The 17,715-nt window shown below is 38.4% G+C and overlaps 1 protein-coding gene across 1 annotated transcript; it reads left to right on the top strand.

The window, feature by feature from the left end:
- The first annotated feature begins 15,348 nt into the window (after window positions 1-15,348).
- On the top strand, window positions 15,349-16,188 carry LOC131328306 (uncharacterized). The gene has a single exon (XM_058361266.1). It carries the CDS (start codon window positions 15,349-15,351, stop codon window positions 16,186-16,188), a length of 840 nt encoding a protein of 279 aa, XP_058217249.1.
- The last annotated feature ends 1,527 nt before the right edge of the window (window positions 16,189-17,715 follow it).

Raw genomic sequence — 17,715 nt, 5'->3', positions numbered from 1 at the left:
TTTTGTGAGCAATTTGACTTGTTGGGGTTAGGTTTTCTTCTCTCAGATTTATTCTTTTGCTCAAACGGACTCGAGACTCTCTCTCTCTCTAAAACATCCAGATCTAGGTTTCGGCTGGGGGAGGGGCAGTGCCTCCCCCCTCTTTCCCTCTTCCTCTCCTCCTCACCCCCCCCCCCCCCCCCCCCCTCACTGTTCGTTGTCTGAAGCTCCGGCTGGCGGTGCAAGCGCTTGGTTGTCGGCGACGGATTACCAATCGTTGGTTGGTTGATCGGTCTTTGCTCGGCGCCTCCTTGTCCTCTCTGTTCTGGGTTTCCTTCGGCCGGCGGTGGGAGTGGGCTTAATAACTTGTGAGGTTGAGGTGGGGGTTTTCCTTTCCGTTTTTCTGTTTGCTTTTACCGACTGGTTTCCAATCTGGTTTTGCTCCGGTCTAGGTTTCGCCTAGATCCGGTTGTGTCCCGGTCTAGGGTATCCCCCAGATCCGGTGGGTTGCGGTGGAGGGCAAATAAGTTTTCCAGTGTTGGTTGTTTGTTTGGTTCTTGGATGTAGATCCTGTGGCTGCCGCGGCTGTGTGGTCCGTTGTGCCTCCCACGCACCGGAATCTGCCGTGCAGCGGAGGTTTGCCTCGGAGTGGCATCCTTGCGACTGATTGCGAAGAAGCCCCAGCGTTCCGTTGGTGCCTTTTCCTTTCAAGAGCTGGCCGGTGGCCAGTTTGGGTTTCTGCTCCTGGTTGTCGATTTCATCTTGCGCATAACTCGGGTTTGAGCTCGGGATCCTTTTGGATCCTCTTCTACTGAGTCATTGACGGGATTCTCATACCGGCACTTAGTGTAGGTTTGCTTCGGCAGGGTGTCCTTGAGTCTGTAGCCTGTGTGCTTTAAGCAGTTACTCGTGTCTTTGATTTGATAGTTTTGGTTCATTCCTGTATATTGTGATGAAATCTTTGATGAATATATTACTTGACGTTGATCAAAAAAAAAAAGAAGATTTATTCTTTGCTTTTGCTTTTGAGGATTGAGATTTTGGAATGACATGGGCAAATTCTTGGAAGTCTTTTTACTCTTCTGGGTTTTCTCATTTGCCTTCTCATTTTCTGTGTTGCCTGTGTAATTGATGTAGAGCTACCAATCCAAAAAAATAAAAAATGCAAAATTGAAGAAAAGACTTGGAAGTGGTCCAAGTGGAGTGATGCTCAGGCAACTTGTGGCTAACTTAGCGTATACAGAGTATTTTTTTTCCAATAATGTATACAATAGTGAAGGTTAGTAGGGGAGTTAGTTAGTTAGTTCACAAGGGTTAGAAGTTGTCCATAGCCCTAAACTCCAAACGCCTCTGTTGAGGCTCAAACCCTGGCCTCCCTTGTGGGACTACGAGGAGGTAACCGCTAGGCACTATAGTGTAACTTAGCATATTCAGAGTTCATTACATTGCAGATAGTTTGGCAGCAACTAAGGAGTTATTCTCTGAGTTTACAAGTTGGACTTCTATCACTGTCAACAAACTCTGGAGGCCACTAGAGGTTGATCTGAACGATCACTTCATGGCTTCAAATTATTTCAGGCGATCGTAAATTTACTCGGACACCAAGTTATATACTGGATTAGCCTATTTACAAAACAAAAGATGTCCAACCATATTGAAAACAGCAAGTCTACACTTCCCGATCGGGGCCGATCGGAATCCCGACGCCCCGCCGGGAACTCTCCGGCCACCGGACGGCCGATCCGAGCCGTCCAAAAATTCTAAAAAAAAAACCGAGTGGGCCCATTGCGAGAATAAACTGCATCCAACATGCGTAAGTGGCCGATCCAAGCACTCCATTTTTGTGTTTGGATCAGCCAAAAATGAAGTGTTTGGATCAGCCAAAAATGGAGTGCTTGGATCGGCCACTTACACACGTCGGATGCCGTTTATTCTCTCAAAGGCCCACTCGGTTTTTTTTTTTAGAATTTTTGGACGGCTCGGATCGGCCGTCCGATGGCCGGAGAGTGCCCGGCGGGGCGTCGGGATTCCGATCGGGATTTCCCGATCGGGAACTGTAGACTTTCTGTATTGAAAATGAAAGGTGAAATGTATAGCTCTGTTGGCATAAAGTCTTGGGTGTGAACAGTGACAGCCCATTACTATCTTTCCTGTTAGTAGCTAGCTGGCTGTGCATCCATGCTGATGCTACATGTATATATATTTTTTAAAACCATATTCCAATGTTGTAACAATAGAGAGAAAACAACCAAAAAGATCTTGCGAAAAAATCGTAAAACAAGTTTGTCCGAAGTCAGCCTTACCGGTCCGGATTGACTTAAACGTTTCCACTGGCTTTTTATTTATTTATTTATTTATTTATCCTTGTAATTCCCCTATAGTCTTTATCAAATCCAGAAGGCATGGGCCATGCAAATGAAAAGTTGTTTCAACAAGAATAACAAAGATACAATTTTTCTTTTGTCTGATGGTTCTTCTGACATGTGCCTAGCTACTAGTTGAATAGTATATTGGTACCATGGTGCACAGATTTGCGCAAATCTGGGCCACCGGACAGCTTGGAGGAATTCAACTTTGTCCCATTCTCAAGCAAAATCTGATCACATCGGCTGTACAAGGAGATCAATTTTATTCACTCGGGTGAGGGTAACTTTATCCACATTTGGTGAGGTATTTTCAGGGTTTCGATTCAATCGAGTATCGATAAGTATTTTGGATTAAAAAGTCTAATTCTGGGGTTTAGAATTGGATAGAGAAAAATTGGAATTTTTTTGATTGAGTACTTTTCAATATTTAATTGAGCTGAATTCTTTGGTGCTCTAAACAAATCAATTTCCCCTCCCTCACCTTGGGTTTTCATCACCCTTATGCGGCGGCGGAAGGGGAGGGCTTCACCTTTGATAGTTATGTTTTTCTTTCTCCGCAATGATGATTTTTCAATTTCAATAACTCCTCATTTTCAGTTAGAGTTCTCTCTCTTGATCTCGAATCTGCGAGTTTTTTTGAGTTAACTCCTCTTTTATTTTCTCTCGGCTTCCCTTCATCGGCGATCCTTCCTCCGTCGCTCCTCCTCCATCGTCGCCAACGAGTGGACGCCGGTGGGACGATGTTCATGGTTGTGGCTTTGGTTAGCATCTCATGGTCATCGAAGATCCATCATTTGTGGTCGTGGTTGTAGTTCTACCGGTGACGGATTATGATGGTTTGTGATACTTTTTCGATTGATTTCCGATTGAGGACTTATATTTTCTACCACAGCCTGTGGGCTTCTGGCCCAACACCAAAAGGCCTAGTCTTGGCCTAGATGCCTAAGCTCTATTCAGATTCCGGGCTGGAAACTGGCAACCCGAACTAGCCCATACCACTTAAAGAATTGGTTCGGTTTCGGTTTCACTTTTCTCAATCTTGAAAAACTGGTTTGGCCCGTCAAATTGCCCAAAACAGAACCAAACCAAATTGGTTTCGTCCCCCACCTAAACCTTTCACTGGAGAAACAACATGGCGATACCCTGTGCAAATTAAGGTTACAAATGAACCGAGCTGTACCCGAGTAGCTCAAGGGTCCGGTTGGCTCAGTTCGTCTAGTAAATGAAACGGATTTATAACCGAGCCGAGTTCTTGTGGGCCGGAGCTAGCCCGGGTCGTGTAGATAAGCTTGGCTCCTCTTATGAAGGATGGTTTGGTAAACGAACCAAGTTAGAGTTCTCAAATGTTTTAATCGAGTTCTAGCTCAAACATTTGGGATCGATTCAAGCTTGAGTTGAACTCGAGCTCACTTAATCTTAAAAACAGCCGAGCTCGAACACCCTAATGCTTGGCTCGTTTGCACCCCTAAAATTAATTGATGGAAGATGATGTTGACTGTTGTGCAAGCGTTTTTAAATGATAAGTGCTATGATCACTTTCCTTCATGTAACCAAGACTATAAACCTAAACAGTTGCTTTACACTCTAAAAAAAGACCACAATGTTCGAGTATGTGACCACTATATTCGGGCGCATACCCACAAGGTTCGTGTGCAAGGACGCATTGTTAGAGTATGTGGTCGTGTGGCTGCGAAGTTATTGTACATGGCCGCAAGGTTCGTGCGCTTGGATGCACGGTATGTGTGCATGGACGCAATGTTGGAATGCATGGCCGCAAGGTTGTATCTGGTCAGTTGGAGCTCCACCAAAACATCACTTTTTTCCCTTCTAAAAGGTCCATATATGCATATTATTCCACTAAAACAGTATGAGGACCACGGGGAAAGGTTTGGGTACGATCAATATTCTACCTCTCCCCCGTCAGATTTTGAAACGAGGGCGTGGTTCAGCAAAGAAAAGGGAGGGGGTGGCGGCAGTAAAGGAAGCCCCGTCGTGGCGGTGCAGCCTCCTCTTCCTCTTCCTAGTTAGATGGACCATGTTTAAAGTTTATTCTTAAAATGAAAATTTTTGAAAAATAGATTTTGTTGGGAGAAAGAAATTTTTTCTAATTCACGATTATTTGTAATGCTTCTCTCGCATGAGGTGGGACCATACGAATATCTGGAACTCACGTCATGTCAGATGACATTAAAAAGAACTGTTGTATCCACAAAAAAACCTTTGAAAAAATGGAGTTTGATACTTCATTTAGACTATGTTTAGAAAGCATTGAGACATGCCTGAAGGCATGGATAATTACTAGTTAGTTTTTAATGTGGGGTAGAATATACATAATCTTAGGGATATCTGACAGAAAAATCATCAAAAAATGAAAGAGAAGGCAAGATCTTTATATATACCGGAGGAAAATTCATCTTCTTCAAGCTAGAGATCAAGGCGCTTGGTTATTTATACCCTTCTAATGGTTATTTTCTTTTTTCGATGGGATCCTCTAGAAGACTAGAACATAATCCCCCTTCTATAATAGGCGCTTACACAAAAATAACTTTTCAGGGGACGGTTTCTCTAGAACAAGTATACTGTATATGTTTCTCGATCCTTCATGGATCCGGATCCTCTGTGAGGACAGTCTAACACAACAAATGATACCAAATCTATTTAATTCCGTTAGTTGCATAATCAGGGATAGCATCAGAGATATTAAGAACGTATAATCATACCGGATTCCAACTCGAATTCAATTTTTTGAACGTACATTCACTCAAAAGTAACACCCATATCGCACTTGTTTTCTTAATTGACCTAGACAAATAGAAAAGCAAAATAGTTCCACGATTACATAACCAAGTAAGGAGTAAAGTTTAAAATTTTGTCTATCCAAAAGGCTCCAACAAAAAACTTACAATCTTCAATCCCAGATAGATCATGAAACTCCAAATTATCTAAATCAATAGCTCAAATTTTATTGAACAACAATTTTGTTCTCTTACCTATTAGTTAAAAAGAAAAAGAATCTGACACGAAGAATTACAAAAAACTTGCAATTTTCAATCCCAGATAGATCATGAAACTCCAAATTATCTAAATCAACAGCTCAAGTTTTATTGAACAACAATTTTATTCTCTTACCTATTAGTTAAAAAGAAAAAGAATCTGACGCGAAGAATTACTATTGGCCACAAAGATTTACTCCTAGCTGCAAAGAATTACTCTTGGTCATGAAGAATTACTCTTGGCCGCAAAGAATTGCTCTTGACCGCATAGAATTGCACTTGGCCACAAAGAACTGCGAGACCATAAAGTAATTCGATGCGGCCAAGTGCAATTCAATTAGGCCAAGTGCAATTCGACGCGGCCAAGAGTAATTCGATGCGGCCAAGAGTAAATTGTAGCGGCCAAGTGCAATTCAATGAGGCCAAGTGCAATTCGTAGCGGCCAAGAGTACTTCTATGCGGCCTGGAGTAATTCTTCGCAGCCAATTGCAATTCAATGCGCCTAAAAGTAATTCTCGGCCATGAGTAATTCTCTGGGGCTGAATGTAATTCTTTGCGGCTAAGAGTAATTCATCGCAGCCAATAGTAATTCTTTGTGGCTAATAGTAATTCATTGTGAACTTCTAATCTCAGTCATTGGCTTCAATAGTTGAGATGAAGTGTCTTTTTTTTGAATCTCCGGAATGCTCCCCTATATATATAAATTCTTCGAATTAGCATAGGATTTGGAAAGTTTTGGTATTCTTCTCTCTTTTTTTAAAAAAAATCACATAGACATTAATGTACAGTTGTTAAAAGTAATAAACCCACACAACAATTTTATATGTGCAAAAAGTATGAGTACTTTATTGAAAGGAGGAGAATGGGCCTAAAAAATTGGATCAAAGTAATCATTCATTGCAACAAATTGTCTTTTGTTAAGTATGGATAGACCTTACACGCTTGCGTTATGTACTATAGAAAATTAAGTTAAATAAGAAAATTAATTTCAATGCAGAAACACATGTATATTTTTGTTGATTTTCAACTTTCAACCTGATGAAGGCAAAGATGAAACTATGACTTAGAATCAAGATACAACAAAATCAATACATTTGTTGCCACCAATATATTGCAATGAATCAAATAACCAAATATATAATTACTCAATTTTTTCCCTTCAATCAATCAACCAACTAAACATTTAGCAATCTGAATACATTTTAAAAAATGATAGGGCCACACACACACACATGGCGGGGGCGGGGGGAGCGTTAAGCATATGCATTTGGGGGGGGGGAGGGACCGTTAAGCATATGCATGAGAGAGAAAGCAATTTTGGATTCCAAATTGGAATCCGTTTTGGAATTAATGTGTGAGGGAGAGTGAGACAGGCCTATATCATGGTAATCGTGTTTTACTGATAACTGTTAGTAAAATAAGAAAAAATTGAAAATAAAGAATCAGAATAAGTTTAGGAAACATTAATCTTCTTCCAAATATTCATTTTTTCCAAGTATATTTCTAGTTTTATAAATCTCAGCTATAGAAAAAATATGTACAAATCAGATGGTCCAAAATATAGAGAATTAAAAAACCGTTGCTGCATATTATATAGATTTTTTTATAGACAAAAAAGAATTTATTAATGTTTGAAAAAGATTGCAAAGATTAAAACTAATTATTACCACCAATTAATCTGTCCCCATCCGGACCGTCTAATGCCTAAATGGATGACTCAGATTTCATCTGTTTATTATCGAGATGAAATTTGAACCGTCCATTATCGAAATTGGACAGTCCGGATGTTGACAACACCCTTATGAATGTGTATTAGACCAAAAGGTCTCCAAAAGCTGCGCCGAACACTGCGAACGAATTTTTGTGAGACTGAATTTTTTTTTTTTTGGAAAACATTTTGAGATTGAAGTCACATTACATCATGCCTATTCTAGAAGTTCATAATAAAAAGTCGACACAAAATATTGACCACGTGTGACAACCGTTAAAATTGAACTTTATTGGAGTAATTTTCTATAGAAAGCAACTTCACTGGTTTTCAATTGACATTTTATTTTTCTCTTCTTCTTCCTCCTAATCCAAATAAGGTAGTCCATATTATATCCGGTTGGCCTAGTAGTCGAGGTTCGAGACTTAGGAGTTTTCTCTCTTTTAAGATTTCAAGTTCGAAATATTTTAGGTACTATCAACTCCTTTGAGTCAGTTCATATCGAGTCTTACTCCGACTTTAGTTTGAACCCTTGTAAGTGGGTGGTGGGATGATCCCAAAATGTAGTGATCAATATGTGCAAAAATTGGCTCAGTTAATTAAGTTATCGAAAAATAGAGGAAAATGTATCCATTTTTATGAGGAGTGTTCTAATGCCAAAACTGTAGTGCATAAAATATTTATACTATGTACTAGGCTGGCAGCCCAGGGTTAAGCCCCGCAAACTCTTGAGCTTGGGCAACCAAAAAAATAAAATTCAAGTCCATTTTTTTTTATATATATTTATATTATGACGAAAGTGTAGTACAAATGACGGAGCTGGTTTGTTGGTCAACCGAATGCATTTAAGTTCCCTTATGGAATGTCACAGGTTCATTACTTGTGTCCACCATTCAAAGTCTTTTGTTAATTATTTTGTATTTTACCTTTTTTAAGTCTTTCTTTTTTTGGGTACCTTTTTTGTGTTGCCTTATAACTAAAATTATAGTGGCAACTTTTATATTTGTCACTAAAGCTAAGAAGTATTAGTGACACATTCATAAAAATTGTCACTTTTTTTTTTAATGACATCTTTGTGACAACTATTTTTTTGTCACTAATATACTTTAGGTCAATTTTTGCATGTCAATATAGAAGAATTTTCTCGTAGTGTTATTTGCTTTAAAAAAATGCAATGAGAATGTATTTTTTTAATCTGATCGTGCTAATCATAAATCATTATAACCGGGATTATACTTGAACTTTAATTTTTTGATGTAATTCAAACTAAAAAAACCACAATGTTACTTTGATTTTATTTTTTTGACTTGTATGTCTTTTTATTTTTTATAATTTACTAATAGTAAGCGGACAACCAAGCTTATGGTCAGGCTTGGACAACCCAAACGTCAGGACCGGTCCTAGTGCTAGATACAAGATTTTTATGCACCAGAATTTTGACACAAACAAAAATAATTTTGGCATATTATCATTTCCCTTTATGAAATGTACCTCATAATTGCAACAAACCCTAACTTGAGAAATGCAACCAACTCTGAGACGTGGAAAAATGATGTCCAAGAATCTATTGGGGAAGATGGAAACGAATGTTAAAGGGACCAGAGTATATGAATCAGTATATATGATTGAGTGGGACTGTGGCAGGAATGGCTTATTGAATCAATTGTGTAATATTGAGGTTATCCTAATGATTTATGCTTGGGACGCCCAATTGGAATGAGAAGCATCACTCAGTATAGCGGTGCAAAGCAGCTGATCTGATCGCTTATCTCGGCAATCGACGGCTCAGATTTTAATCGAGTAATGAATGATTTTAGAATATTTGTATACGATTTGTATGCATTCAGATTCCGAGCCGTTCGTGCCGAGATAAACTGCTGAATCGGCCATTTTGCACCAGCTCAACAGGGAGCTACTCCGCAGCATTCTTAGGTCCCACCCAACTATAAGAGTCCGTTCTAGAACGTCTCAAACTTTTTTTATTTTTTGTGTAATAGTAAGGCTTGTTCCAGAAAATGGTGAGTAAGAGCATCTCCAGCGGAGTCTCTTATCCCTCAACCTCACCGGTTACCCGAGCAAAACCCTCAAATTCGCCTCCAAGCAGTTTCGCGTCACACCTCGCCATGGCAAGCGAGGTGCGGAAACCTCGCTAGGACTAGCGAGTACGGAACCCTCGCTTGGGCTTCTCTCGCTCTCTCCCTCCCTCTGTCACTCTCGCTCTCTCTCACGCTGGGTCTCAATCTCTCTGTCCCTCTGTCACTCCAAATCGACGGCGAAGGCTATGGTGGTGGTTAGGTTTTGGCCGGAAACCCTAGATTGAACTGTGGGTTTTGGCCGGAAACCTAGATTGAACTCTTTCACGCTGGATCTGGTCGTCGTCGCCGCCGTTGGGCCGTCTTTAGGCGTTGTTGGGGTCATCGGAGAAGGTATAAGAACAGTTACCGTCGCTGGGTGTCGTTCGAGTTGTCGCTGAAGGTAACAACAGTTGCCGTCGTTGGGTTTCGATGGGTCGTCGTTGTGCGTCGTTGGTTGCCGTCGGTCGCAAAAACAATGGTTCAAGCTGGAGAAGATACAAAAGCCGAGAAACAACTTGAGCCTGCTGGGACCTCAACATTTGGTGGCTAGTTTAAACTGCTTTTTGGAGGATTTTCTAGTCAATTAGCCGAGAAAGAGCTTAAGCCTCCTGGAGATGCTCTAAGTACTTATTTTATTAAGACAATTTCAAGCTAAAAAATCACGTGCTTACGCAAATAATTTTCTATCAATATGAATCTTATTTGATAGATCTCAATGAGATCTTTAATATGGTGCAAAAAAAATTGAAAAATTAATTTTCTTTTACACTATTTTTGAATTTAAAAATATGAAAAAAAAACTGCTTATTTAAATTTTATGAAACAACCCTTCTTTTTTTTCTTTTAAAAAATTTTAAAATAAGTACTTATTTTTTAAAAATATTTTTGAAACGGAGTCTAAGCCTGGTTGGGTAGATGATAAGGACTTGCTGACTTTCTAGACACCCATACAGCTATGGATGATTGACCTCTTGTTTGTTCTCAAAATAATGTACTACCATCATGCATGACAGAGTCGGCAGTACTCACTCGATTATATGTCAGCAGTGCTACAGTCACGGGGGTCGGTGACCGGCAAGTGATTATATGTCAGCAGTGCTACAGTCACCAATCGGGGGTCGGTGACCGCACCGACTACGTGTGGGGTCCACTCCGGGCCCCGCACGAATAATCCGAGCCGCTCAATAATTTAAAAAAAAAAAACCGAGTGGGCCACGTGAGAAATAAGCTCAATCCGATGTGTGTACGTGCTCGTTCCAAACTTTTATTTTTGAACGGCTCGGATCATCTGGTTTTGGAACGGCTCGGATCGAGCACGTACACACGTCGGATTGAGCTTATTTCTCACATGGCCCACTCAATTTTTTTTTTTAAATTATTGAACGGCTCGGATCATTCGTGTGGGGCCCGGAGTGGACCCCACATGGAGTCGGTGGCCGGTCACCGACCCTCCCGGTCGGTGACTGTAGTGTTTCTGATTATATGTCGAGTGAAAATTCATCTAATGGATTGACAACCACACACATTATTATAGACCCGGCTTCTCTGCAGATCGAGATCCGTCTGTCCGACCCCAAGGCAGGGGCCTATCACATCCATCTTGGCCGTTGATCTCGCAAATCAACGACTGAGATGTGCCGAACACTTTTTGCTCCAAAACGACGTCTCAGCTGTTGATTTGCGAGATCAACGGCTGAGAGGAGGTCAGTTTCTTCTCTGCAGTCCAACTGTAGAGAACCCGTGCAGTTGTAGCACAGACGTTTATCTTTGCATTCAACGGTCCAAATTTTAAGAAATTTTTTCCCGGAAAAGTTTTTTTTTAATCTTGACAGTTAAAAACACCATCTGATGCCACACCTCTGCAGTCCAAACGTGGACCGCAAACAAGCCTTGTGCCAATTAATAGTATCTCAAATTCATAGATATGGTGTGTGTCTACAAAACATAAGGACGTAGTTATTTGCAATTTGCAGCACACACATTATGGACTATTGATCCTCAACATGTTTGCAATTTTCAAGTCAACAATTTCTTGAGTCATATCATCTCACGTGTAAGTACGTAAAACGATTATGAGATGAACTGTAGCAATTAATCTGAAGTGAGCGCAAGCTGATTTAGAAAATCTTGCTTTAGCGAAAACAAAACGTTAAGTTGATAAGCCAATGTATAAGTATGTTTGATAGAAGAGATCATTTTGCATCAGATATGAATTATAGGTACAAACCTGGGACACTACATCATTAATTGTGAAGTCCACAAGATAACCAAGTCCAACAACTCAACCAATACAAGAAATAAGTCTATTATAGGGCAGAAACAAAGAAAGAAAGAAATGAAAAGTCCTCTAAGGGAAGAACACCCACATGCAAGTGGGGAGACTCAATCTCCTGACCTCCAAATGAGATGCAAGATTTCTGGCCAACTGAGCTAAATGAGGTGATCCTAGTATTACACGCATATCTTTATGAATTCGCTCTTGTACGGGGCGTTTGGTAACCTTTCTGTTTTTAGTTTTTGATTTTTGTTTTTACTTTTTTGAAAAAAAGAAAACTTGTTTGATACCAAGTTTTTACCTTTTTTGTTAAAAAGTTTTTGAAAACTACAAAAAGATGTTTTTTTCAATATTTTTTTTTGAGAAATACAAATATTACCAATCATGTTTCTTGTTTTTGTTTTTATGAAAATATAAATATATTTTTACTTTTATTTTCTTAAAAACAAAAAAATGAAAACTGAAAAGGTTATCAAATGCACCCGTAGTATTTTCAAGATATCTGCACATATTCATGACGTATACAATCGCATCCCAAATCTACAATGCACACGTGGGACCCACAAAATTTGTGCGTGAGTTATGTGTGGTTCCCAAATTTGGCAATTGATTAAGCCGCGGATCAAGAGAAGAACTTTCTCTCGGGTAGAAAAAAGCTTCAAGACAAATCAAACCATCTGTCTACCCTACCGCTACGTTTCATTCCTCTCTACATCCTCTTAATTTTACCGTTCAAAAGTATTTTGGACGGTCCAAATTTTAAAAAACACTTCCAAAAAATGGAATTTTTTTTTTAAATTCAAACTATTGATTGACGAAATGAATAATGAAATTGAGTGCTACGATTGGATAGCACCGCTAGTTATCAAAGGCAAAAAGACAAGCCATCCATTACCCCTAAAATGTCACTGCTTCCATTAAGCTCTGATCAATCTCGGGCCTGTTGCATAGGAAATGTTTTATAAAGAAAAATAACACGATCGAAGTGAAGTAAAGGAAAAAAAATGCTCAACAAAACAAAACAAAATATAAGTAAGCTCTGTATAATAAGGACTTTTATCTATTTTTAGTCAATTAAATTTTTTATTTTTCATGCTACTTTGTTTAACGTTTATACATTTGAAGATTTGATCAAATATTTTCAACTATATCATAGAAATTTAAATATTCCTTACTCTACTCTCCAATTAATAAAATATGAGTAATTTCCATGTCTCCAACCAATTGCATGACAATGTAAAATAAAAATAGTTAGAAATCTTAACTACCTATATATATTTTTTTTCCAACAACTCTCATGGAAGCGAATAAAAAAAAAAACTCTCATGGAACTGTATCTATTCATTTGTAACTATAATTAACTACTACCTCTAAAATGTGAATATAACTCTATTTAAAACAAACTAAAATGATTACTAAAGTTATTCTATTTACTCTCTCTCTCCGTTGGTGACAGAAAAGTACTTTTTTGTTTTGTTTACAAAAGTGAGAAGCTGTATTGATATCCCTAACGGCACTTACAATACAGAATTCATTACAAATATCTTGGACGAAACCAAACAAATTAATCGTCTAACGATACAAAACGAAAAAAGTTCAAGGCGGTTGACGTCTTTCACCTCAACCCAAGCATCACCTAACACATATTCTGCTGAAATTTCATATTTCCTCGCAGTATCAAAAAGAGATAAGGTGCTAGCTAAGAAAAAAGATAACAAATACTTAGATGATTAGTTGAACTCCAACCACAAGTATGAAGGCGTCAATGAACTCCCAAAACTGCAACATCATCTAAAAAAACCCGATCTGTAGACGTAATATTCGCCCAAAGAGAAAACTAAAAACTCTCAAAAAAAGAAAGACAAAACTCTCAAAAACATGAGAGAAAACAAAAGTAGAGATTGAGAACTAGTACCATGGCCTTCCCCTTCCGCCGCCACATTAAGGTTGCGACACTCTGAGGGAGGGAAAGGAAGAAAGGCAAATGTGGCAGCTAGGGTTTTGGGAGAGGAAGAGGCCGCTTGGTTAGCAAAGCCTTGGTGATAGATACAAGATAGGAAGATCGTAGAGGTTCGTTTTGTTTTATCTGGCCATAATGAAAAAATATTGGGTGCATGCAAGCGTGCCTACAGGCTATCACATGTTCCAATTTCATTTACACAAATAAAACAAGCTCATATCTTCCATAATTAACCAAAACTCAAAACATAATCAAACTCTAAACACAATTAAAGGCATAGTAAAAAAATAATAATTAGGAATCTTAACTACCTATATATTTCTCCAACAATCTCTCATGGAAGCGAAATAAAAAAAAATAAAAAAAAAAACTCTCATGGAATTGTATCTATTCATTTGAAAATATAATTAATTAGTACCTCTAAAATGTGAATATAACTCTATGCTAAAATGGTTTTTAAAGTTATAAATTATTTGATTTACATATATGTTTTTTGATCAGTATGTTTTACATAAGTGATGGATCAAAAATATATAAAAGTTTTTAATGCTCAAAATGGACATCAAGTTATCAGGAGATTTAAAAATTTAGGCATAAATCGTGGTAACTGAACATTGATACGTATATTTTACTGCCAAAGATTTCAAGTTTTGTGTTCACCACATAGTGTATGCCGTAGCTGCATCACATATACGGGAGAGAAATGCTGTGAATTTGACATATTTAATATAAGAAATTTGAAAATATTATTTTCACAATAGTTTCACAGTATATGTTTCCTTCAATTATATGACTCTCCTCTTTCTAAACTACTGAATTATTGGTATCATTGATGTTATTTATAACAAGAGTTGAATTGTTTTCTAAATTAATCATTCACGACGAACATATTACCCTCCTCTTTTAAAAACCAATTATTTGCAACGAACATATCAATTTTTTGATTTGATTGAAAGCAACTCTTAGAGCATGTACATTAATGAAAATGTAAAAATGCTGGTCTAACAGTGCACTTTTTTTATTTTACTTACTCACATCTCTCTCAACACTATACCAATACTATCTATTTTATCTAACACCAATTAAAATATAATTTTTTCACTCATTTTCTATTATCTTTATTGTTTAAAGAGAGGAGAAATGAGGGAGAGGAGAGAAAAAAAACAATAAAAAAGAAAGGAGTATGAATACTGCATAGATAAAAATAAAGTACAATTGTTCATAAATTCATTTTGGCTTCTCTTTTACCTCGTCCGGTGCAAATTGTTTTTCTATGTTTCTCTGAGGTAAAATAGCAAAAAATGCATTTAAACTCATCTAGTGTACTTGCTCTTAGCTTCTATTTTACAGTATTATGTTTAATTTCAATACAATTTACATTCTCACATATTTAGTATTTTCTTCGTATCGATTTGTTTGTCCAATCTCGGGTTTCCAACTCATTAAGAAAATAAAATTTGATTTATTGATTTGAAAATTTACATAATCTGATCTATTAATTTTAAAATTAAACAATTAATTTAAAACATATATAAAAGTAAAAAAAGAAATAAATAAATCAGGACGGATGGAGCACTATATTACTAAATTTCCTAATACTGTATGATAATATAGATTAATACACAGAGCCGTACATCGCCCGGGTTCACAGCCTGTGATATAATACGCACATGGAATGACAGAAAATTCATCCCAAAGTCCCTGCGTATACCCCACAGGCCACACTATTCAAAACCAAAACAGTTCTGCACAAAACAGAACGTGACAACCAAGGCAAAAAAAAGTAGGAGTGAGTAATCAAAGGCGGAGGATAAAAAAAAAAAAAAAAAAGTAATCAAAGGCGGCTTTAAGATCTCTTTAGACTTCTCTCTCTCCTCTCTCTCCCAGATCCTTCTCTCCTCCTTCCTACCCCCACCTCCCTTTATAACCCTCTCTCTATTCACTCCTCACTCAAACCAAAAACCAAACACAGGGGGTGCGTTAGCCATAGCCATGGAGGTGGTAATACCCACCAACGATTTCCACTTCAACACTTCCCCGTTCTCAACCTCCCCCTCAACCCCAAAAGGATTCGGCCACTACTCCTTAACCGCTCCCAGCAGCCCCACCCGAATCTCCGAATTTTACCGCGATTTCGACAATGACTTTGCCTTTGATTTCCGTGTAGAATCAGAGGGAACTACCCTCCCAGCTGAAGAACTGTTCGAAAGCGGAAAAATCCGGTCTTCAAACCCTCCGAGCAGGTTTGGTGAGCCAAATAAAAATACCCACTTGAGAACAGAGCAAGGAAGAGGTAGAGAGAGAAACTCATCAAACGAAAACACCGGTAAGAGAACAGAGCAGAACAGGGGAAGAGAGAGAAACCCAACTCTCTCATCGTCGAGTTCGACCCGGAGAGGAGCCAGGTCACAGTCTCCCGATAGGGTTTCTAAGTACCCGTGGGAAGAACAAGAAACAAAGAACACATCAAAGCAAACTTCTAATTTCTCTCTGTTTTCGAAAATCGGAAGCAAGAAGTGGAGGCTGAAGGATTTTTTCCTCTTCAGGAGCGCGTCGGAAGGGCGAAAGTACACGACTCTGTTCAAGAAGCACGAGGAGGTGAGGGGTTTTTCGAGTTTTCGGGCGATCGAAGAGTCGAGTTTGAGGAGGAAGGGGGCGCAGGGGAATGTTTCGGCTCACGAGTTGCATTACACGGTGAACAGAGCAGTTTCGGAGGACTTGAAGAAGAAGACGTTTTTGCCGTATAAGCAGGGGATTGTGGGGAGGCTGGCGTTTAATCCTGCCGTTCACGCGCTTGCTAATGGGTTTGGGTTTTCGAGGAAGGGATTATGATTGTCGGGCGGCTTTTCCACCGTCTCTGCTGGAACAGAAGACTTATAATTAAGTCTTTTCTAACATTCAATATCGTATATGCAAATATGTTTTAGAACGTTCGTAGGGTGTGATACTATATAATCAAATCTAAAGAGACACCCCGGGCGCAACAATTATGGCTGTGTGTTTGGAATTCAATTTGTTTGTAAAGGTAGTCTCAAGGTCAGATTAGTTGTGGGAAGTAAGGGAAAGCTCCCTTTTGGAATTACTGTTCTTTTATCGTTTCTTTTTACGAGCAGAAGAATTGCTATGTAACTGCACAAGCTGAAATTTGATTAATTAATGCATAACAGAATAAGAACTATAGAAATTGTAATTGGTTATATAAAGGTGTTTGAATTGTCGAATAGAAAGGCTGTTTGGCAAGTTAATTCACACAGGATTCAGAGGCTATTCATAACGCTGAATCCGAACCAATCGTTCCTCGTGAGACTCGAACCAAAGTCCTCTACTAAAGAAGGTTGTGGGTGATGCCAACTGAGCTAAGAGCTCATCGGCCACCCGTGAGTTATTTGAACTAGCATAAAACTTGTAATTTGACAATTTTTTTGCAAAATTCAAGTCCTCGGTAAGAGTTTGTGCTTAGTGAGTTCCTCTCTCGATATACCATTTTCGAATCAATAAATTTTTCTCTTTGCCAAGAAAAAAAAAAAAAAAAACTTTGGCTTTGAGCCTTCGCAAATCTCCAACATCATTCAAGTAAACTGATTTGTGTTAAAAGACAAAATGAATTTTGATTCAATAGTTTGCATGTGAGAGGAATCCGGAAAATCCGAGGAGCCGTTTATGTTTCAACCCATGTCAAGATCATCAATAATGTTCAAAATCTTCTGGTTACCCTGTCAATCAACACATGAGCGTTAACATCAAGATAATCTGTAAATCTGGTTTATCCAAACGTGAGAATGATTTTTTGTTTTTTTTGCAAGATGCATTGTATTCAGAACTATATCTATTGAAATCCGATTGACGTAATTGTTGACATAACTTATGAACTGGACGATATATAATGCTTTCAATCATCATCGAAGTGGATCCAGAAAAAATTATAAACGAACACAGTTGATAGATAGTCCAGTTTTTTTTTTTGAGGAAGCTGAGTGGATCTGATCGGGAAAAATCCTCGCTGTTTCTTGACTCACATGTGCATGAGAATGGTCAAACAAAATAATCTGTCTGCATGAACGAATCTACCTTTTCTTTTCTTTTCCTTTTAAAAACAAAGTCAAAAATGATAACCAAAAAGGTTGGCCGAGTGGTCTTGACATAGAACTTAGATATTTGCTCCATTCTAACCAGAGCCGGCTTATAGCCAAGGCGAGGGAAGCGAGCGCTTCGGGCCTCCGAAAAAAATTAAAAACGAGGGCCTCCAAATTTTTAGGATTCCTATATATATATATATATATATATATATATATGGTCCACAAAAAATTGCACTAGATTTCTTTACACAAAATAGGCCCAATTGAAATTTAGGAGCTACAA

Source organism: Rhododendron vialii, chromosome 6a, assembly GCF_030253575.1.
Source record: "Rhododendron vialii isolate Sample 1 chromosome 6a, ASM3025357v1".
In the NCBI taxonomy this organism is placed as follows: domain Eukaryota; kingdom Viridiplantae; phylum Streptophyta; class Magnoliopsida; order Ericales; family Ericaceae; genus Rhododendron; species Rhododendron vialii.
Note: the sequence above shows the minus strand (reverse complement) of the source record. Positions and strands in the feature narration are given on the sequence as shown.